This window comes from Chrysoperla carnea, chromosome 1, assembly GCF_905475395.1.
Source record: "Chrysoperla carnea chromosome 1, inChrCarn1.1, whole genome shotgun sequence".
Lineage (NCBI taxonomy): Eukaryota > Metazoa > Arthropoda > Insecta > Neuroptera > Chrysopidae > Chrysoperla > Chrysoperla carnea.
Window position 1 is genome coordinate 42,436,113 of NC_058337.1, and position 23,640 is coordinate 42,459,752.

The 23,640-nt window shown below is 29.5% G+C and overlaps 4 protein-coding genes across 4 annotated transcripts; 3 read left to right on the plus strand and 1 right to left on the minus strand.

The window, feature by feature from the left end:
• Window positions 1–3,541: 3,541 nt before the first annotated feature.
• Window positions 3,542–6,212, minus strand: LOC123305114. Its single transcript, XM_044886740.1, has 4 exons — window positions 5,662–6,212; window positions 5,339–5,593; window positions 3,646–3,885; window positions 3,542–3,556 (listed from the first exon to the last, which is right to left on the minus strand). Exons 1-4 carry the CDS (start codon window positions 5,788–5,790, stop codon window positions 3,542–3,544), a joined length of 639 nt encoding a protein of 212 aa, XP_044742675.1. The 5' UTR covers window positions 5,791–6,212.
• Window positions 6,213–7,887: 1,675 nt separating this feature from the next.
• Window positions 7,888–8,839, plus strand: LOC123305230 (eukaryotic translation initiation factor 3 subunit K). The gene is made up of 3 exons (XM_044886888.1): window positions 7,888–8,086; window positions 8,145–8,364; window positions 8,428–8,839. Exons 1-3 carry the CDS (start codon window positions 8,025–8,027, stop codon window positions 8,800–8,802), a joined length of 657 nt encoding a protein of 218 aa, XP_044742823.1. The 5' UTR covers window positions 7,888–8,024; the 3' UTR covers window positions 8,803–8,839.
• A 570-nt stretch (window positions 8,840–9,409) lies between these two features.
• Window positions 9,410–12,726, plus strand: LOC123305604 (ARL14 effector protein). The gene is made up of 5 exons (XM_044887375.1): window positions 9,410–9,819; window positions 9,966–10,194; window positions 10,345–10,451; window positions 11,681–11,827; window positions 12,314–12,726. The coding sequence occupies exons 2-5, from the start codon at window positions 10,072–10,074 to the stop codon at window positions 12,396–12,398; spliced, it is 462 nt and encodes a 153-aa protein (XP_044743310.1). The 5' UTR covers window positions 9,410–9,819; window positions 9,966–10,071; the 3' UTR covers window positions 12,399–12,726.
• Window positions 12,727–15,293: 2,567 nt separating this feature from the next.
• On the plus strand, window positions 15,294–16,177 carry LOC123305643. Its single transcript, XM_044887419.1, has one exon. It carries the CDS (start codon window positions 15,299–15,301, stop codon window positions 16,175–16,177), a length of 879 nt encoding a protein of 292 aa, XP_044743354.1. The 5' UTR covers window positions 15,294–15,298.
• Window positions 16,178–23,640: the final 7,463 nt, after the last annotated feature.

Below are 23,640 nucleotides of genomic sequence, written 5' to 3' on the forward strand. Positions count from 1 at the left end.
AACTGGTTGCAAACCACCAATTATCGCTTGAGAGGAAATGTAAACCTCTCACTGGCTTCCGGTCCAGTATATATCATAAACTAAATATATGCTTTTTCATTAAATATACGCCGATATACGATGTCTCTTACACTTCTACCTACTTTTTGAAAATATTAAATTTTAATGACAAAAATTGCTGTGTCAAAAATTCAAAGTGCCTCAAATTACGTCAGTCAAATTCTACACTAAAATCGCAAAACGCGATGTAAAGCTGCTTTTTTGCTATGTTATATGGAACCCTTAGGGATGTGTGATGTTTTGTAAGCAAAAAAAGTTTTGCTCCAAATTTTTGGACTTTTTTCAGTTTTTCACGTATTACGCAGGTAGCACAACTTTTTTTGCTTGCAAAACGTAGTTTCACACTTCCCTAAGGGGTCCAAATAACATACAAAAAAATAGCTAAGCAGTATTTTCTAGAAAAGTTTTTTTTCGTTTTTTTTTTTTTTTCAAAAATTTTTCTTACGAGTAGTTGAAGCTACCTACTTTTCATTTCTTTACCTTTTATATTTTTGGAGAAAATAGACACCATAATTTTTCCCTAGTTTGCCCCCGAGAAAAAAATGATGTTTACCAAAAATTGTTTCAAACAAAAGTTGTTAATTTTTTTATAAGGAACATTTTTTACATTTAAACTATTGTTATATATCTCTAATGGTTTAAGATGGTACGAGCGCCAAGGCAAGTTTAAACTTGTGGTTGAAATTATTTGTACCTTATTTTCAATTTCGATGATGAATTTTGTTATAACTTCATGAATGTAGACGAAAATAAGAATGGAATTTTTCGATATCTGCCTTGGTTTTCGAAATATCGGAAGCTAAATTGGGTTGGCTTTAATTGTTTCAAAAATATGTTTTCAAAATTATAGTGGCAACAGGTGGCAACTAATATCAAAAGCTCATAGTTTTTGAATCAAACTGCAAAAATGAAAAAAAAATCAGAAAATTTTGGAGTTTTTCATGGATGACGCAGGTAGCACAATCTTTTTTTGCTTGCAAAACGGAGTTTCACACTCCCCTAAGGTAAAGTAATATAAAAGAAGGGTATTCTAATCCTGCAATGCATGATAGGAAATGTGTCGAGCGTTTGACATATTTACTGTCAACTGAAGTACTTACGCTAACTCCCATAATAATAATAAATATTTTTATTATATTTTATAGGTATCTAAAGTATTCTTAATACTGAGAACAAGTAAATTAGTAATATCATTTAAAAAATGATATTTGGTTGTTATAATATTATTGCAAAAATCTAAACAATTTATTTGCGAACAGTTTTTGTAGAAGCACGCATGAATGCACTTCGAGAACTAAAAACAACAAGATTTTGGTACTCTGGTCGCACCGTTATATCTTTTGCAAGAATGTGAAGCCATAAGGAAATTAATTCCCCATTCCTCAAATGGCATTCAGGAAAGAAATGTGAGTGTTTAACAGTTTCTTGAATACTTCTTGTTAAAAGCTCATGAACATTCTGCAGATGCAATAATGATTATTCACAACTACTGAAAACTTGGTATACTGCTTCACTAGGATGTTTTAAGTGTCCACGATTTATTGCATCTGTCCAAATGCAAGCATCAGCTTGCATTTTATAAAGGTACTGGGGAAGTAATTGCTCTTTCATACCCTTCGCAATCAGAGGACGAAACGACAGAAAGTTAGGGTTCATAGATTTTTCTCGTGCCATATCCTCGAATACACGTTTATCAATCTAATGTTAATTTTTTTAGTTGCTAATTAATTATTAAAAAATATATTAATTTTTATGGGAGTTGGTATGGAAGTACTTTAGTTGACAGTCAGTTATTATGCTGTACCCACTCGTGGCGGCGCAGCCACATGAATGGTTAAAATACCTAGTGTTTATATATTACCTTACCCTAAGGAGTTCAAATAACATATCAAAAAAGTAGCTCTACATCGCGTTTACTGATTTTATTTTTTTTTTTTTTTTTTTTTTTTGTAACATTTTACTGCCTTAAATATATTTACATTATATTTATATTTTGGAGTTTGACCCACTTCCCGGTTTCCACTTGGGTTGAAATTTTGCATGAGTATATATATGGGATGACAATGCATATTTATAAGGTAAGCATGACCTCGATTTTCCCACGCTTCCACCATTTTCTATATACATACGTTTTTTAGTTTTAAAATAAAAATTTAAATAAAATACTTTTTAAGGAACAAGCATTTATTGTATTAAAAAGTAAAAAAAATATTTTTTCCTGAGTCACTCATACTTGACTATTTGTAATAGCTGGAGGCGCTCAATTTAAAATATCAAGAATCATTAGAAACGTCTCGAACTTCTACAAATAGTGAGGTATGAATGCATAGAGAGTGCAATACTCATAAAAAAGTATTGCACGTGATGCCGATTTTCTTACAAAATTGTTTATTATTTCTGAAAAATTTTCGACTCTAAAAGACACAATTTAAAAAACTTTCCTGACCCATTTCTCCAGTTATATCACTTCACAAATAACCGGAGCAATACTATTCCAACTCTCTGAATCTCTATCAAAAATTAAAATTTAATTTAGCAATTTTTTACTTTTCTATTCAGATGAATATTTCGTGAGACATAAGCTCAAGAATGCGTTGCTATTTTATACTATCAAAGCCAATAAACTGACTATGTCCTGTTCGATAATTTACTCAACAATACATAGCAAAGTTAATAATAATATTGTGAGATTTAGAACTAAATTTCATTGTACAATACATAAAAATTTTAATTCTAACAAAATTTAAAAACCTTTCTAACATTTTTTAATGTTTATAAAAAATAACAAATGAAAACAAACAATTGACTAGGCAAATTGTTGAAATACCTTGTATAGAAAGTTTTGAAAATCAGTGCTTGCATTATTTTTTTATAAATTAGAAGAGTTTAAAAAACCAACACAATTATTATAGCGGCATTTCGGCAGTCATTTAATTGGTTTTTGAAAGTATTTTCTTTAATTTTGTTTCTTTTTGCGAGAATGTTTCACAAGACTACTAGCTACCTGCAAATTTTCAACTTTCTATCATTTACGTATAGTTTTGGAGAAAATGGACCCCAAATTTTTATCTTAATTTGCGCCCTCACGGATAAAAGGTGACGTTTACGAAAAAAGGTTTCAAACAAAAGTGAACTTTTTTCATTAAAACTTTTGTTCTATTTCTAACGATCGACAAGAAATGGTTCATACGGACCCAAGACCTAATTGTACTATGTTGCTCATTTACGAACTCGACCTTACTTTTTAATGGACTAATTAGTTGATTTTATGAACACATGAAAAAATATGCCCATTACAAATTTAGTAGATGTTGTATTGTACTCCCATGTTAATGTGAAATAGATAATGAATGAAGATTTTTAATTTACACAGAGGGGCCGTGGCGAGAGCGCATTTTCTGATAAAAAAAAGCCTAATATAGTTTAAGGAATGATTAAGGATGACAAAAGTAAATCTTTTTCACTAACAAAAAGAAGTATATTAAGCTTTATTTTTCTAAAATAAACAAAACTTTAAAATTTATATGTATAATTAATAAACGTTAAAAATAATTGTAAACAAGAACGAAATATTTAAAAAATTACATTCAAACAAGAACAATCTTCACAAACTAAATACAAATTAGATATACAATCGGGTAATTTTACAAAACCAGGTATACTCATACATTGTGCATTATTATGCAATTGAATTGCTTTATTTATGCAACTCTCAAAATCTTCTAAGCCATTAGGTGCTGGTAAACTTTCGTTGCATGCCATACATACAGCAATTTCATTTGTTATTAATTCTAATTCACCTTTTTGACAAATCGGACATATTACCTAGCATCAAAATGATATTATTAAAAATTTTGATTGTTAGCGCTTTTAAAACAATAAAGTGTTAAGTAAGCTAAGTTAGACACATATCTAAGTTTAGATGTGATGAAATAAAAAGACTGTCCATAAAATAAAAAAGATATAACATGAAATCTCACCTTCAGGTGAATAATAAAAAGCAACGAGATTTTTGGAAACCAAATGTATATTAAATGACAAAAACATAACAGGGACAAAAAAAACAACTAAGAAGCGTGGGATATTATAACGTATTAGAAGCATGCTGTGCGTCGATAAGATGAATGACGTATTGTGCATTTGAATGTTTATTCAGCTGTGGCAACCACAGATTATAGTTTTTAATTTAAAACATATCTGCAACTCCCTGTAAAATTTTTATTATTTTCGTTCCCTGGAAGTGCCTTTCTCTAGGTGGCTCTACACGTTATATTCGTGTAGGGCCATCTATTAGTTTTGATAATAATTTATCCATTTCAATGATTGTTGGGGAAACAATATTTTATATATTTTTAAATAAATAAACAATACGTCTTTCAAAATTCGTTTGCATGTCATTAAAATTCGTTAAATTTCTTTGTGTGTATTCTCAATTGACTGTCTTTATTAACATTTTGTGGATTATTTGAATAGTGGCATTATTTAAGTATTTTGGCCGTTTTCATTGTGCCCCTGTTCATTAACTAATTAGTGTAATTTAGTCGTTTTAGGTGTGTTTATATTATTTTCCGATTTTTTATGGTATGTACTGAGTTTATTTTAGCGCTTAGGTCTTGTTAATCGTGTTGATTACATTTAGGTAGTGTTTAATTTTGATTATAATTGACTATTAACGAAATAAAATGTTTTTACAATGCATTTAACTTACATCAAAATAATAATTAATTGTTATTAATAATGATAATATTAAAATATTATTTAAGTTATTGCAATAAATTATTATTTTATTAATATTTGTTATTTAAAAAACTTCACTTTATTTAATTAGAAGACAAATAAATACAAACAAATTTAAAAAAAAAAGATAAACTGAATAGAAATATTTCGAATAGTACCTAATTCCCGCCATTTTTTTTTTTAATAGTTTACTGTAAGTGCTTTTCTCCAGGGGGCTTTTTGGACAACATTTCATGTACAGTAGAGTTGCCTATCTATTTATGTAATAATTTATAATCTGTGGTGGCAACCGAATATAATGCAATCATTAACTAATAAAATATCGATTATAAACAAGACGCATCCAAAATACTTGTACTTTAAAAATTGAATAAATAAATAATTTGTAATAAAACTGCTAAATTTGGTTTTGTATTATTAGAAACCTAAAATATCTAATAAGATGTTGATGGTAAAAACATCTATTCAGGGATATTTTGAGTATCTAACTTAGCTTATCAAGCAATTTATTTTATTTTGAACACGCTGATGATTTTTTTACCTTATGTTCTAACATTTGCTCTAAAGCAGCTTCATCAACTGATATAATTCGATCAATTTCATTCATAATCCAATCATCTTCTCCTGATTGTGATGCTTCATTAAAATCATTGCTTTTACAATTCATATAAATATCGTATTCTTTATCAAAATCAAAATCTTCTAATTCTTGCAATAATATTGATTCAAAAGGAGCTGTTTTTCGAGCTTGATCAAATGACTTACTTCTTTGTTCTTTCATACGAATTTTACAACGCTAAATAAAAATTTAAAAAATTTTAATTATTATTTTCATACAAAATTATCACAAATTGCTATTCTTACATTACGTAAAACTTCTTTTAACTTTGGTGATCCATGTTTTATTTTCATAGCAGCCGTTTTTGCTCTCATTTTTGCCCTATTTGAAGGGCTTAATAATAAATTACGCGTATCTAATATCACAGAATCCATTATCAATTTTATTTAATCCTATTTACTCAAAATGTCATGTTATAATTCTTTAATGAAAGATATAAGAAAAATACACCAAAGTTATACTACGCTAGACATCAAATAAAATTGCGCCATTAACCCAACAGCTGTTTTCAATTGTGAAAGTGAAAATCCACCTCTTTCATAGACGTCAAAATATATCAAACCAGGCCTGTTCACATGTTGTTGACGGGAACATTCAATCGTGGCTGTGTGCCGTTAAAAACGGTCTACTAATTAAGTGGCACGATATGACCTCTCGTAGAGCAGTTTTTGCATTTGTAAAGATTTAGGTCGAAATCAGAAGTAACATTTGACCAATTGTTTTCCTCCGTTCACTATGTGTATGTTTTAATTTCTCGTGTAAATTGAATTGTATCGAAAATTATTTATTAATTCGTCAGTTTACAATATGTCCTAGAATCTATAGTTCCTAGCCTCAGCTTTACCTATAATACATCATCTTATTAAATACATCGAAATATATTAACATTTTATATCGTTTCTAAATTGGAAAAATCTTATATAAAAAACCATTGATATCTAAAATTAACCTAACTTGGACGGATAAGACGTACCTAAAACAAGAACAGGGCCGGATTAACAAGTAGGCAAAATAGGCAGTTGCCTGGGGCCCCCTATTTTAGGGGGCCCCCAAAAAATGAAAAAGCCTTCTAAAATTTTCTTACAAACATAAAATTCTAGAGAGTGAAAGGAAATATAATCAGAACTGAAAATAAATTTTACTCAAATAAATAAAACTCAATTGGCCGCATTCAAAAGGCGACGACCGACGAACTAGACAAAGTTCCTAAAAAGGACATTTCCGACTACTTTGACAAAACTTATAGTCATTTGTATAAGATTCTAATGGAAGATCAATTAGCCGATGTATTTCCTAACACAGAAATAGCTCTTCGGATTTTTTTAACATTAATGATCACAAATTGTTCTGCCGAACGATCCTTCTCGCAATTAAAAAAAAATCAAAGCTGCTGAAAGAGCTACAACGCGACAAGAGCGATTCGAGATGTTAGGTATACTTTGCATTGAGTCAGATTAAGTTTGTATTTTTTAATCGAAAAAAGAAGGGAACGGACGTGAAAAAAGGGCCACCAAGTTGATGGTTGCCTAGGGCCCCGTTGAGGATTAATCCGGCCCTGAACAAGAACTTAAAGAAAATATATACAATTTATATTACACCGAATTAGTTGTAATCGACATCATGTGGCATGCGATATCGTTTCCTAAAAAGTAATGTACGCAGGTCAAATTGGTCCAGTTCATTGATTTCCAGGAAAGGATTTTTGCGGGAAGATTGGAAATAGAATTTTGAAATGGTTTGGATGAAAGTTTGATTGTGGGGTGTCCAGTTTCTCTGCGGAGAGTTTCAGCTGGATATCGTAAGGGGACTTTCGAAATCGTGCGAAGATAACGATTTTGAAATTTTTGCATTTTCGCAAGCTGCGAAGGAGCAACGTTCGTCCAGATTGGGGCAGCATACGTGAGTACGGGCCGGATACATGACTTGAAAAGTCGATGTTTCAGACGTTCGTCCAATTTACTCCTAGTGTTGAGTAGTGGGAACAACCCAGCATAGGATGCGTTTAAAAGTGTCTTGTGAAATACTATTATTAAGCCTTAAATATTTACCACACACGGAGTGGGGGAGGGGTCGTAGCTTCAGCCACTGACTTCGCTAATTTAACTATACTTTCATTTGTTATAAAATTAGGTGTACAAGAAATAGTAAAAGATTTTGGGCTTATTTCTAAAAATATTTTATGATGTGCTCCAGCGTTTTACGTTGCGTTACACATTAGTCCAATTCTAAATTCTTATCTTGACGAAAATATGAAGAGTTAGTAGTATATGTTTTAAAATAATATTTCCAAATCTTTTCCTCTCCATCAGTCTATCCGGCCACTGTTGTATTAGTTTGGTTTAACATTTGTGAATAAATAATCAAATGGGCTATACATTTAATGTAAGTAGAAAAAGGTAGTTTCATTATGGTGTAATAAAGCTATCTTTCTTTACTTGCACCCAGTGTAATAGTGTATGCAAGATAGTACAAATAGAACATTTATTCAGAATTCACCCAAAAAACTAATTGGCGTTTGGTTAACTTAACCTCAATCTTTTAAGTCACGTTAAGACAAAGATTTCTTTATTAAATTCTTATATCTAAATATTCTAAATTTGTAAGAAAAATGGTTGACACCGTAGAAGTAATGAAACAAACTATTGCACATATGCTCAAAGGCATAGAAAGGTAAAATTACTATCCATTTGTTTTAAAAATTGTCGAATAATATAATATAACTTTGTAGGTATAATCCTGAAAACTTGGAAACTTTGGAAGCATATGTAGAAATACAAGCACGAGAAAACGCTTATGATTTGGAAGCAAATTTGGCAGTATTAAAATTGTACCAGTTTAATCCTCATAAATTTAACTTGAAAATAACTATTCAAATTTTATTGAAAGCATTAACTAATTTTCCACATACTGATTTTATTCTTTGCAAATGTCTACTAAATGAAAAACAGGTGTGCTATAAAACAATATTGATTCTTTGAATACAGTCTAAAATTCAATTTATCCTTTTTTAGTTGGCTCAAGAACCTATAAATCAAATAATGTATTTGGGACATATTTTGGAACAATGCGAATTCCAATTGTTTTGGACCCGTGTACATTCAATGCCAGAACTTTATTCACAAATTACGGGTTTTTTGGATTCAATACGTAAATTTGTGTGTCATGTTGTTGGAATTACTTATCAAACAGTAGATCGTGTACATTTAACACAATTGTTGGGTGATGTCGATGATTTGACTCTTAAACATTGGGTGAATAAATATGGTTGGAAAGAAGAAAATGGATTGATCTTCATTGCTAATCAAGATGAAATAATTAAAACGAAGAACATCAGTGAAAAAATAGATTTTGACAGTGTAGCGGCTATTATGGGCTCCTGTTTGTAGAATAATAGTCATTTAATAAAACTTTTTTGTAACTGAATCATTTATATATTTTTTTTATTTATTCCAATTTGTTTACTAAGGTAAATCAAATAACAAAATATATTTTCTTGTGATTATCTTGAACGTTGCTTTCCAATTTATAAACGACTGAAGTTGTTGACACTCTCTACAGTTTTGTTACAAAAACTTATATCAAGTAGTCCTACCTGTGATGAAAAAGAGGCTATTATAGTACCCAAAGCGCCTCATTATTTTCAACCAATAATTTGCCAGTACATAATAATATATTACAATGGTGCACAAATTTTTGTAGCACAAACTTTTTTTTATAGTAACCCAAGCATATAAAAAAAGCCTAATTCGGAAAAAGTGGCACAATCTGGCCTTTTAAAATAATATTTATATTTATAGTAGGGGAGCCCAAGAGGGGATTTGTGTAGTAACTCGAGCGCGTCAGATTAAGATATGGTGGGATAGTTACATGCTAAAAAATGTACATTCCAATAATTTGACGATTTAAGCGAGACGCAAAGAAATGGGAGGCTTGCAAAGTTTGTTACCCGTAGCAACTCGCGCGTGATCAAAATTTTTCATATTATTGAAATTTACATTGAAATTTAGCATGTAATTAACCCACCATATATTAATCTGGCGCTCTCGAGTTAATTCACCTATCGCAATTTTGTTTTTACTAATCTGACCGTCTGCCTTACGCGGGTCCCCCATATTTAGGGCTAATATTTGGTGGAAGTACTAAGAAAGGTCCAAGGAACCCCCCATATTTTAATCTGACGCGCTCGAGTTACTACACAAATCCCCTCTTGGGCTCCCCTACTATTAGTTCAAACATTATAGCGGCTATATTAAACGAGTTAATTAAGTTAGTTTTTATCTTCACTTAATTGTTTGAATTTTCTAGAACATTTTCGTTCGGGAAAGTGGGCATGCATATTATTTTTAAAGATAAGAAAATATTGTAATAAAAAATTGCAGATTGCTGACAATATTGTAAAGTAGGTAAGGTACAAAAAAAAATTTGGCAGTAGTTCCAAATAGATTAATAACATTATTTCGCAAGTATTTAAAAAACTCTCTTTTTTTAATATGTGTTTATGTCAAAGAGGTTATTACTTCTATGTGTTATATTCAGAAAATTATTTTAGGTTAGTTTGAAGTAAACAAAATATTAGAGCAGAGCATCAAGTCTTCACTTTTTTTCGTATATTAAAATTAAATCGAAGGCTTAATACCAATTAATAAATAATTAGTATGTCAGTTACTTCCGAGACTCTGTCAGAGTTAAATGACAATGTTAGTGAAATCGACATTAATGATTCTGATGAATCAGGAAGACGAAATTCCTCTGAAACATCGAATGCAAGACCAAACTGGGTAAGATTTATAAGCTAAATTTTTATATTATTACTAATTTTAATTCGTAGGAATTAGGATTAAGACAATATCTAGTCCTTTTTCCTACGAATTAAAATTAGTAGTATAAAGTAAGGACACGACTATTGAAACATTTTCATATTATTTTAGAATTTCATTGAAACGGAAAAAGCTGCTCGACAATTTATGGGAAATTTCGATCCTGAATCGAGTGCTAGAGAAAAAAGAAAACTTAATAGAAAATTAACTAATACAGGGTAATAAATTTTTTCTTTTCGATTTTTCTTTTTATTTTCAAAAGCTTAAAGAGAAAATTTGAAAAAAAACTTTTTGTCATTCTTATTTCTTGAATCGTTTTAAATTTGGTATGTTTCTACGCAAACCAATATAATAAAGACTAATTTCGTGGGGAAAATTAATTAAACCGTTATAGTCAACTTGCAGACCCAACCCAACTCAACCCGAAATAAATAAATATCATTGGTTATTAATGGGCATCCCCACGATGTAAGGACAAAATTTTATTCTTCGGCCTTACTTTTAACGAAAAGTATTACGAGTATCCATATCTGAAATTATTCATAAAATTGGTATTCTTAAACGTCGTTTTATTTTGATTTTCTATGCGAATCAATGGTTTTGACGTCTCGCCTCGGATATCTTTATTGATTAGCACCGTCTGATCTTGAATTGAATCATCAATTTCAAAAAGGGCATATCTCGCATAAAGGGCACATCTCGATTTTTCATGTCAATATGTTCTAAACGCTTTCCTGTACGAATTGTGTTCTGTTTGATATTTGTTCTATTGTCAACGTCATGGCGTGTACAGAAATAATTTCGAAAAGTCTACAACTCTAAAGAGATGTGCCCTTTTCGAATAAATTACTTAGTTATGTTACTTACTTACTTATATATTATATATAAATATTTGGATTCACCATTCGGTCCACTACAACTGTTATTGATGGTTCCGTATTAAAAATTAAATTTCATTAAATGGTGACAGGGCATATAAATCACATATTACATAATATTACAACTTACTCTGTACTTTTAATATTTTAGTATTTTTAATAGTATTGAGGTATTATTATTCAAGTATTGTGAATAGGTATTTATTAGGGCTAAATGCGAGCACAGGGGGCTCCACTGCCGAAGGCTACAGCCAGGCCGAAGGTCAGGCCATGGCGTGTGCAATAGATAGGAGTAAATTTGGGTTTAGCAAGATGGGTTTATTGAGATCGGTTTAGAGGGGTGGGTTTAGGACAGGACAACGTCTGTCGGGTTCGCTAGTGTATTATACTTAATTAGAAAATAATTAATTTTTTATATTTACTGAAAAGTTTAAATATTCAGTATTTAAATATCCTTTTCGAAATTGCTGATTAAATTGTATACTAAACTATAATTTAGTATATATTGTTTAGTAATTTAATGTATATAGTTAAAAATTTTATTGTAACGTTTACAATTATTGTTTTAGGCGTCGATATACCAACGTATTGTATGATGAACGTGGAATACATATTAGAACAAAATTAGATTTATGTGATTGTTTGAAAGAAAGGTGTACTGGTTGCTTTTTCCCATGTCCAAAATGCCGTAGTCCTAAATGTGGCAATGATTGCAGGTTTGTATGTTACCAAATTGTCCCGCAATAAAAGTAAAATTTAAATGCAATTCAAAATTTTCCCAAAGAAGGCTTTTTGTGAGCTTTTGCCTTTATAGATTATTTTAAAAGACACAGCATAGTTAAGTAAGTTAAGTTTGCAGAGTGAATAATTCGGTTTAAAAAAGCTTGTACGATAATGAAAAGACGATTTTTACGGAAAATAATGAACTTTTTGTGTTTTTATAAAATATCAAGGAATAATTATTCTCATCCTTTCAACCTTAAGAACAGAGTGGTAGATTATGATTTAAATTTTTGAGTTTCTAGTTCGAAAATTAGAAAGTATATTCTTATGACAAAGGTTAGGTTGATCCAGATTCGATTATTTTTTCGTGGAGATATAGCCGTTTATAATTTCGGAAAATATGAATTTTTATATAAGCTAGTTTTTACAGAGGAATAAGTAAGATTCTTTTCAATAAATTAAACAATTTTTTTTTACAGATGTCTAAGAAAATACATGTATGATTGCATTGAATATGATGGCAGTGAACAAAAGATTAGAAATCCATACGTCCATTTAAAGTAGCTTGAATTTTTCAAAATTTTAATCGTAAAATTAGAGAAAGAGATAATGTATGAATTATTATTAATTTCGAATATCAATAGAAGTTTTTACATTGTTAATTAAATCACTGTATACTGTACTCAAGCACTGTGTGTCAGTTCTGAAATTTACACAATCTAAAGCCTTGATGTAAATCATTTCACTAACGTTTCTCTTGAGAAAATTACTGTCTTGCTGTTTTTATTGTGGTTTACAAATCTACAGTCAGACTTATGTTGAACAGTTCTCTTCTTAAACTTCTGTCTTTATTAAGAAGAGGACGGCTCATCATAAAGTCTCTCGATTATAATTGACGATTTTAATATGATACTGTCTAGTAATCTTAATTAAAGATATTTGTCAATATTTAGTTTACGCTGTATGTATCATATTAAAATCGTCAATTATAATCGAGAGACTTTGATGTAAATAAATATCGTATACATTATTAAAAGTAAACAACACAAAAAATAAGAATATCATTTTTTAAGTTTATAGTTTATAAGTTTATATTAAATTCAATAAAATGTAAATAATAAGAAAATATTTTTGTTTTCAATTATCTATACTGACCATCTACGACCTATAGTGGTCATCACACAAAAAAAGACGCAAATCATGTATTTCATTTTTTTCAACTGTAAAAACGTAAGACATTTGATTTTATAAATTGGCTTACGAAAAAATAGAAAGTAAAAATTCCTTTTTTTAATCATTTAATTATATGTTCGAATATAATGTTTGCACCCTCTTCAAGCGCCATTGTTCTAAGATAATGTTTGCACATGAGATCATATATTTTACTAAATAGGTCTAACATGTACCAAGTATGTACATATTGCTTCACAGAGAAGATTAACAAACACAACAACACGTTAATCAAACAGCTGACAGAGAAACACAATTCCAGAGCATGGTATTCAATGCGCATGATCGTATTGACAGAAGTCAGTTGTTTCAATAGTTACTTTTTGTTTAATTCTGTATGAAAGTTCTAAAAAAATGGTTAGACATGTATCACAGGTTAGTAAAGTTTAATTATACCATGCATATATGTAATATGCAAGGTATACTAAGTTTAGTCCCAAGTTTGTAACGCTTAAAAATATTAATGCTATGAACAAAATTTTGGTATAGGTGTTTATAAAATCATCTAATTAGTCTATTTTCGGTTGTCTGTCCGTCTGCCCGTCTGTCAGTCAACACGATAACTCAAAAACGAAAAAAGATATCAAGCTGAAATTTTTACAGCGTACTCAGGACGTAAAAAGTTCGTAAATGAGCAACATAGGTCAATTGGGTCTCGACCTATGGGTCCTTAGGACCCATCTTGTAAACTGTTAGAGATAGAAGAAAACTTTAAATGTAAAAAATCTTCCTTATTTTTTCATATTAACATCACCGGTTACCCGTTAGGGCGCAAATTAGGCGTAAATTGTATAGTATGTATTATATGGGGATATCAACACGGTCTATGCATGGTAATTCAACAATTTACTCAGTCAATTGTATGTTTTCTCTTGTTATTAAATAATATTTATTATACCATATATATATATGAAATAAATCATAGTATATTAAGTTTAGTACAAAGTTTGTAACGCTTAAAAATAATGATGCTAGGAAAAAAATTTTACATTAACATTAAACACTTTAAATTAGAGAGTTTTTCCTCATAAAAAACTAACATTTTAAATTTAAAACATGTAACGCAAAAAAATATTGTTGCTACGAACAAAATTTTGGTATAGATGTTCATAGAAAAATCTAATTAGTCCATTTCGGTTGTCTGCCTGTCTGTCCGTCCGTAAACACGATAACTCCAAAATACAGAGATAAGTATTTTTATAGCGTGCATAGGACGTAAAAAGTGAGGTCTAGTTCGTAAATGAGCAGCATAGGTCAATTGGATCTTGTAAACCGTTAGATATAGAACCGATAGAGAAAATTTAAATATAAGAAATGTTTCTTGAATAAAATAAATAAATAAAAAATAGTAAATAATTTGTTTGAAACATATTTTCGTAAACATCACTGTTTACCCATGAGGGCGTAAATTATATAGTACGTGCTATATGGGATTAATAGTTATGTGTGTTTGACATTCATATATGTATGTGTGGCTATCTAAGAGTGGCTATCTCTTTTTTACTTACATGACGTAAAAAAACAAACGATTTTATAAGATGATAGCGCTGAATCAACTTAGCTATCTCCTCCACCTACTATATGCTCTCTGCCAAAACATGATTACGAATTTTATATACAATAAATATTGAAATATCTCAATTTTAGACTATTTCCTGCTGAAGAAGACTATCCACCGATTTAAATCGGAATCATTTTACACTTAGATCATTTTAAAGAGATAAGATATTGTATGGATATCTATATGGATTATAATGTGGTCTGTATCAATACAAATTACCTTCTATTTGGAAAAAATAACAAAACTTTAAACCCTCTATGTCAAAAGTACAAAATATTTTTAATAATTTGCATATATCTTATTACAGTTATGCAAGTTCTAACAATTAATGTATTTGATACGAAAATAATATTAATATTTAGTTTTGAAGGTGTATGAAATATAAAGGGCAATTAATTTTTTTATGATGAAGGCAAAATCCGTGTAAAATGGTTAACAGAATCGATCCAAATAATTTTGAAAGGGTTTATAGCTTGAATGAAAAGGAAAGAGTACCTCGGACTTCTGTTTCTTTAGTTTCTACCTCTTTCACTATGGTCAAGAATTTACTTATTGCATTTTCTATGTCTTTATAGCTCTATGGTATTATCTCTATGGTCTAGTGGGCTTGAGAAAGATAATTTATTGTTGGCACCACTGCATGTATCTATGAGTATGTCATAGAAATATAAACATGTCAGAACCTAACACAAGAAGGAAAATATTTCCTGAAAAATATTTTTCTAAACTACGAGGTAAGCTACGTGCCAGAGAACGACAAAAACTGAAATTTATATTTAAAAAAAAATTAGCGAAGCAAGCCAAAAAAAATCAATTTTCATTAAATCAGTACAAAAATATAGAATATTACAAAAGTAACATGAATGAAAATGTTGATAGAATTATTGGAAATTCAATTGATAATATTAGTGATATGAATGAATGGCAATATCAGCATCAAATAGCTTATTGGAAATCAAGAGCACTTTCATTAGAAGCAGAAAATAAAATGTTACACGAACACATTAGAAAATTTTATTCGGAAGATGATTGGAACAGAAAAAGTTCCAGTGCATGTCATATGCATTTTTCACCACGCGATGCGCACAATTTACAGGGAGAATTTTCATCATCCAATGTGCATAATAGAAATTTACAGGAAGATATTTCACAAATAGAATCAACAAATTCTGAAACTGGAACAGAAAACGAACATAATCCTCAAGAAGATAATTTACCTGTTAAGTTTGTGGTTGATGATACTTGGCTAAAATTCATGGAACAAACAGAACGTCACCGGAGACATTTAAGAGAAAAAAGAGCAGTAGAAAGAGCAAACAAGAAAGAAGAGAGTGCAAATTCAAATAACGATAATGGAACGTCTCGTGATAAAAAAGAAGGATTAGTTGAAACTATAAACTTTAATAATGTCGAACATAATAATGAAATGGACATATTATATGGTAAGGGTGCACCATTGATTAGAGCTTGTGAAACAGCTGTTAAATTTTCATTTGAACATCATGCTAAAAAGGCTATTCAATTTTGGCCTCATCTTCCCCTTAAAATTTGAAAGTACAATTAGTGTTTTTATAATAAATTTTTTATTAAAAATATTTTATTTGGCATTTTTATTTAGAATTTTCCATGTTCTTAAATTAATTCCAGGTAATCTTTTATTGCTCATTTTTTTCAAGTTTCTACTACTTGAAATACATATAAATAACGTGGATGGATTATTAGCATTCGGTTTCTGCGTGTTCCAGAATTGCATGTGTACGTAAAACTATGTCGGAGAAATATAGGGTGCTGAATGCATTTCACTAAGTATTTACAACATCAAAATACTTCTTTAGCCACGGAACGGGAAAAGCAGCGACCGTGAGCTTGGAGGAATGTTGTATGAGTACTTGACGAAATGCACCAATAAAGTGATATATAACAAAAAGTCATTGGCGCTCACAATAAATAAAATTTGCAGGAAATAAGACAAAATAGTTGAAAAATAGGATGTAATCAAAAACAAAAATAATTAATCAATCCTTTACTACCAATATTGCTAATTATTAAACAAAAATGTAAAGTAAATAATATTAATCAAGAAATAAATTTTCAAAGAATATTAATAGCTAACTAAGATGTTGGTTAAAATGTAAAATTTGTATTACTCCTGCAAGGCTTCTGAATGCCTTATGTCACTGATGTGGTAGCTGCGCCTCTGGCATAAACAAGGCTCCATGACTACACTTAACCATCTAAGTAATTATTAGCGAGTCAAAGGCATAAACGAATAAATTCAAAGGAATTTTTATCTACGTTTAGTAAAAGGAACCAATTGTCGAAGTTTATGAGAGTATTTTTGAAGCGAGCTTAGTGACGAGACGGCCCACAATGCCATGGGTATCTTAGGCCAAAATGAATATAAAAAAGGACCCTCATAAGAATAAGCGTTTTAGCTCGCTTAAATCGCTCGAATAATACATCGTTTAGTCCAAATTTAAAAATCTGTACTTTCCGCAGACAGATATTCTATTGTGGTAGAGTCACCTAGTAAAGTTTAATTCAACTAATAAAGTCATAGTAAGTTGTAAACCAACGTTTAGGTAAAATACCATTTTCATTTTCATTCGTCAACAGTAGATGTCTCGCTAACAAAGAGAATTCAATTGTCCACTATTTAAATTTTGCTTAATTAATAAAGGTATTTTAATAAGAAAACAATTTCATTAAATTAATTTTAAAAAAATTTGGCATTATTTTTAATGCGTACAAATTACACAAATTATTGATTCAATTATATTTGAAAATAATCGATAAATACAAACATAAATAAAATTCTATATAATATTTTAAAGTTATAGCAATATGCCCAACAGTATCTCTATAAAGCATTGTTTTAAAACTTAAAGGTATAATTATCTGAATATTTACTCTAAATATCAGAAGCTGAAGTATCATTAATGCGGTTATTTGTGAATTAAGTTTGGTATATAAAGAAATAAAAAACAAAAAGCAATCACCTTCTGACTAATAAAACAACGAAATGTCGACTCCCGTCTTTTTTTTTTAATATGACGTTAGCGAATGATCATCGGTCATTGTATAAATTGGTTATTGCGAATATTCCAGTGTTAGAGCTCAAGTTTTTTATTTACGTTGGCATATAATAAAATAATGTTCGTTTCTTTATTTCTTTATGTTTTTAATAAGATTTTTGTAAATGAAAGCTTAATAAAATTAAAAATTCCTATTTATAAAGTTAGCATGAATTGTTAATTAAGTTGTTGTGTTTATATTTACATTGAAAATAATTAGTTATTTGGTATTTTGAATGTTTATTATACACAAATTGTGATTAATTTCTTTTTTGATTTTGTCCAAAACAAGTTTTTAAAAGTATTAACACTAATTTTTTAATTTTAGTTATTATTTCATTAATATATCCCTAATTGATGATTAAATGGTAATAAAATATTTGCTTTAATATAATTTAAATAATTTGAAAGCTTTTGAGTACATACAAAGCTTTTCGAAACTTTAGATAAGTTAAAAATCAAGGGAAATGTTTAATTTAATTTGAGTTATCGAGTTTTCAATTTTTCAATAAGGAAAGGACAAGGACTAGGTTCAATAATAGATGATGTTATTGAGGTCGTCAAAACATTACTTGAAGTTACTGAGGTTCAATTTCCAAATTATTTGTTTTGTTATAGAGGCTTTGTATTTGTATTGAAGAGGCTCTGAAGGGAGGCGAACAAAAAATTTATTAATTTATAGAAATTTTTACCTTGTTGAGGTCTAAGTTATCGAGATTCTACTGTAGGCCCAATTCCAAAATAGGTGCAATTCTGGTGAATTTTCAGTATTATAATGCCACCCATTTACCTGAAATCACGTTAGAAATCGAAAATACGTTAGTAGAAAAATATAAATTAGTGCTTTTGGTGGTAATAATCATTTTGAGGAAGCCCAAGTAAGTTGAAGTTGTGGTTCATTTTCATAATCTACCAGGAGCCAAGCCATCTAAATTTTGATCGTGAGCTGGAAGCATTAATACGTACCAATAGAGCAACTAATAAACACTTATTTTACTCTTAATTTAACCAAAATCCGTTTTATATATTGCGCCCTCAATATATCATTGGTCACACTATTTTGAAAAGCGATCATGATACCCAAGAAGTTTTCAGAGGTAGTAAAGTGTTCCAAAACGGTTCGAGTGGTGACTTTAGTATTATTCCAGTTGATTAAAAAATGCGCCTTTTTCTGTCTGGAAACTTTTTGAGTATTTTGAATGAAAATTAAAAAATTAGTCCAAGCACACCAAACCAATTAAACATTTGGTTACTTAAATTCTCTAATTTGCCAGGTGCGTGTAAGAGTACGAGTTTCGAAAATCCTTAAAAAAAATTAAAAACCTACAACTTACGTTGAGAAACTGTTGATATCAGAATTTAAAGAGATTACACCAGTTGCAAATTTACTAGGACTACATCTATATTCAAAAATGATATTTAAAGACTCAAGATATTGTTAAATTAATCGAATATTGGTTATACGGAAAATGGCAAAACTCTGAAATACACCATTTAGTTACGTGTAAAGTATACACATACTGGTTGCTCTATTCGCACCGTGCATGAGTTTTATTGGAGGCTTTTCCTTGGTAACGATACATTACTTTATTAATATAATTGTATGGATTGCATTTATAGCTTACATTGAAAATTTTATATTATTGTCTTACAAATTTAAATAAATAATTATGATAATTTACATTTAAAAAAATATTTATTTCCTATTTTCACAATTTTTAATGCATTAAGTTTAATTAATTTTTATTTTTCAATACTTTTTATTTGACATTTACTATAACATTTACATGGAAAAAAGTGCAAATAAGTCATAACAGCCTCCTTATACGCCAAAATTGTTCACTGGAAGCGCTGGCATCGATTTTATTGTCCCTATTATGACTACGCACACAACGAATTGGATCACAAAGTTTGATTGATTCTTGGTAGATTTAAATTAAAGATTTTTAAAAACATTTAAATAATCAAAATTATCAAAATTATTCGTAAATATTTTCACAAATATTAATATTTGGTTGACATTAAAAATTATTAATAATAATCATATTCAAATTTGAATATTTATAAGACAAATTATAAAAATAATTTTATAAAATCTAAATTAAGATTAGAATGCCTCTAGACATTAGGTAATGTTTTTTTATAATATGTTATACATAGTTTTTGATTTAATATTTTGGTTAACAAACTGCCACTGGTTTTTGACACCTATAAATTTCTAACTTCTCAGTAGGTACCTTCCTATATAGAAGTAATTGTAATGAATCTGAAAATTCAAATCGAAATTTTCAATTTAGCTTTACATACGTAGTCATGCACGCGAGATATTGGTCTCGTAACGTCAAGATATGCTTAAAAATGATTAATATTAAAGTAGAAATTATAATTATTAACGAAATTGTAGAATAATAAGTGGGAAGTTAATGGTCTGGATTTTAGTATTGATTGCTAGGAATAATATGGAAGACTTCCATATTCACGAATGATTAATTGACAAGTTTGAAGACAGGAGCAGATATTTAGGTACTCAAAGCGCTGAACAATCAAAAGTCAAATATGGTAGCCATACACTTACAGGTCAAAATTTAGACAACAAACGAACATTATGGTTATCAAAGTAACTGTCCGCAGACTCCTGGACAGAGTAATTTGAAGGGAAACACTAAGTCAGACAAATTGGTTAAACTAGCGTAAACAAGAGCAAAGTAGATCATTATGGTAATATACTCATCACTCACATTGATAAGTGCGTTAAAGAAGATCATAGTTCGATCATTATGATCCGAGATAAATAAAAACAGTATTAAAACAGAATAAATATTTTAGAGCAATATAAGCTAGTTATAGACGAAAATTAATCATTTGCTACGCCACTGCCCAGCATTAGAAAACAAAAACTCCTCATGAAATTCTGCTCAAAAGCTTTTTCTGCGTCTTTCTCCAGGATCACTTAAAAAAGACTCAAGAGATCAAGAGAGTCAATAAAGCATATTTTATCATAAGGCATATTGAGAACTGCGAGAACTACCTTTTCGTGCAGGAAGGCATGACGCATAATAACCTACGCTCAAGGAATGAGAGATTAAAGAATGCGAAAAAGAGATTATAAATGTAAAACTATTTGCATCCAGGCAGAAAGGAATATATCACGGCCGACGTAGATAGATTAAGACGTAGAGTGTTGATGTAATTACGTAGTGTTGATATAATTACGATTGGAGAGGCAGGATGGGGAAATAGTGTTAAGCGTCGTCATCCCGAACAGTAGCGTCGATTGGTTTGGTTTAGTTTAAATCAGTCATTGAGTCGAGCGGATAAGATCCTTTAGCCTAACCCATTCTAAAGTATTTGGTTGACATTAAAAGGTTTTTATGATAATCGTATAAAAATTTGAATATTTATAAGACAATTTATAAAAATAATTTTATAAAATCTAAATTAAGATTAGAATGCCTCTAGACATTAATGTTTTTTTATAATATGCTTGCTATACATATAATATTTTTGGTTTGATATTTTTGTTAATAAACTGCCACTGGTTTTTAATACCTATAAATTCTTTTAAGTATATACGTATATATATGAGTCTACCTACTACCACTATAAGAATAAAAAATAATTAGAGGTATGTTGGCTGAAATATCCAATCAAATTTAAGATTACACTCTTGTATGTATGATTAGTTTTAATAACAACGTAATTTTCAGAATTGCAATATTGGCCTTTGAATTTAAAGAAAATAATAAAAAAAATAAATGGTATGTATATATAATATTATTATTTTATTATTTATTGGTTTTAAAAGTGCAAGTATCCACAGTTTGCTTTTTAACATGGGAAAATGTTCCTTGGTGATCCATCCTTTCAACTATCTTGCTAGGCAAACATTATATCTGTAACGAGATTTAAGAATTAAAACTTAAAAATTATCTTCATTATGTGGGCTGCAATTCCAAAAAATATATAGGCAAATAAATTCAACGAATCATTTTCGAATGCTTCCCTGAAACTAAGATATCTTACATACTATAGTGAAATTTCAACTATTCTTAACATTCATTAATTGTTAAATGATTTATTTTCTTTATGAGTACCTGTTTGTTGGCAGTAGCGCTCTTTATTTTCCCCAACGATAATTTAAAAAACATGAAAATAACTTAAATTTTCTTCATAAAGAAATTAATATTAAATGTAGACACGAAAAATATTGAAATTCCATACGATGAAAAAAGGATCCCTATAAAATCACTCGTATATATTTGTCTGATTGTTACCACTGAAGGGATTCGAATTTATGGGTCGAAAACAAAAGTTTTGGTGAGTATTAAGAAGGTCAATTAAGAAGGTCAATTTAATGCAGGGCGTACATTTAATGCAGGGAATTCTGATGAACTTTTGTCTTTAAACTAGCAAAAAAACCTTTATAAACAATTTTTATTAATTTAACTAGCTGTATCCCGCCACACTTCGCTGGGGGACATTATGGTTGAAATTTGATAAACCTCCGATAAAAGAGTTCACAATTTTCTGTCTTCAATGATTTGCCAATTTCCGTCGATTCGAACTTTACATAGGGGAAGATATCCTTTAATGATCCCCTAAGAAAAAAAAAATTAATAGCCAAACTATTCAAGCTACAAATTTGTTGTGTTGCAATATAAGCATGCCAATTTCTTTTGATTTGTTCAAATTTACATTTTACTGACCTGGTAAGAATAGATGGGGCCTAAATGATCCCATTGCATTTTTTACCAAACACTTCCCATAAAATATTAATTGTTCTTTTACATTGCATCATCGATTAGTGTAAAGACAAAAATCATTGGTAAAATAATCTAAAGCACAACACATTCAAGACCCGCCACATGATGGGGGATCATTTAACATATTATAATTTTACATACGAATTATGGATCATTTTAACGTATATAAAAGGGATCATTTTACCCATAACGACATATTTGAATATCGTTATTAAAACTGACCTTAAAATTTATGATACTCTACAGAAAGTTAAAAGTCAACAGAAACCAAGATTAAAACAACCATCCGGCGAAAGCTAACACAAAAACAGAAATTTTACGTTAAAATTTGTCTTGCCATAGATCAGTAGATAAATTAATATTTTTGCTACAAAACACAAAATAGCTAATACATCGCCATAAGTCCTTGTTGAACGATTAATTTGATCACGAAGAAGCCATCTATCGATAAATATACTAGATGGTTTTAATGATTTACTAAAACAGCGAGGGATTTCCCCTATATAGCTTTATAACCATTGCTTCAAATTTGTACAAAGATAAAATATAATTTCTGATTTTCGATTAATAAAGAGACATTCCTAGCATACTACTTGTGGGAATAATAATTAGAATTATCTTTTGTAAATATTATAAATCATATAAAATAGGGCTTTTCATTTACAAAATGATTCTTTTTTGTTTCGGACTGTTTTCAATCAAGTAAAGACATATCTTATATCTTTTATCCTTGACAAAAAGCGCTGCTTGAAAAAGATAAAATATATTAATTACTTAACTTTCTTAGGTTGAATAGTTTTTTGACAACTGTCCGAAACAGAATCAAATCGATGAAAAGGTCTTTTAAAAAAACCCTAGTAGCACGACATTTATGCAAACGTTGATCTATATTTGTTTATAAAATTATTTACATGGGTTTTCCATATGCAATAGGTTACATATCATTTAAAAATTTGAGCTCAATCAATGCAGATCTTTTTGAGTCCAAAAGCAATACACAAACGAACATAACATTTTTATATACAGTGTGTCCCCGGATAGAGGTAACTATACTTGTAAATTGTCTTATTTTACATTTTAAGAAAAAAGTCATTCTTTATAAAAAAAATTTTGCTTATTCTGGAAAGTATGTTGGAATATTTAAAAATACTTAAAACTTCTAAATAATGTACAGGGTA

Excerpts from the sequence above, each read along its gene's own strand:
- LOC123305114 (XM_044886740.1), bottom strand. The coding sequence starts at position 5,790 with ATGGATTCTGTGATATTAGATACGCGTAATTTATTATTAAGCCCTTCA. Across the intron at positions 5,594-5,661 it reads TAAAAGAAGTTTTACGTAAT|CGTTGTAAAATTCGTATGAA; the intron begins GTAAGAATAGCA and ends ATTTTTATTTAG. Across the intron at positions 3,886-5,338 it reads AGCAAATGTTAGAACATAAG|GTAATATGTCCGATTTGTCA; the intron begins GTAAAAAAATCA and ends TTTTGATGCTAG.
- LOC123305230 (XM_044886888.1), top strand. The coding sequence starts at position 8,025 with ATGGTTGACACCGTAGAAGTAATGAAACAAACTATTGCACATATGCTC. Across the intron at positions 8,087-8,144 it reads ATGCTCAAAGGCATAGAAAG|GTATAATCCTGAAAACTTGG; the intron begins GTAAAATTACTA and ends ATAACTTTGTAG. Across the intron at positions 8,365-8,427 it reads GTCTACTAAATGAAAAACAG|TTGGCTCAAGAACCTATAAA; the intron begins GTGTGCTATAAA and ends ATCCTTTTTTAG.
- LOC123305604 (XM_044887375.1), top strand. The coding sequence starts at position 10,072 with ATGTCAGTTACTTCCGAGACTCTGTCAGAGTTAAATGACAATGTTAGT. Across the intron at positions 10,195-10,344 it reads CGAATGCAAGACCAAACTGG|AATTTCATTGAAACGGAAAA; the intron begins GTAAGATTTATA and ends ATATTATTTTAG. Across the intron at positions 11,828-12,313 it reads AAATGTGGCAATGATTGCAG|ATGTCTAAGAAAATACATGT; the intron begins GTTTGTATGTTA and ends TTTTTTTTACAG.
- LOC123305643 (XM_044887419.1), top strand. The coding sequence starts at position 15,299 with ATGTCAGAACCTAACACAAGAAGGAAAATATTTCCTGAAAAATATTTT.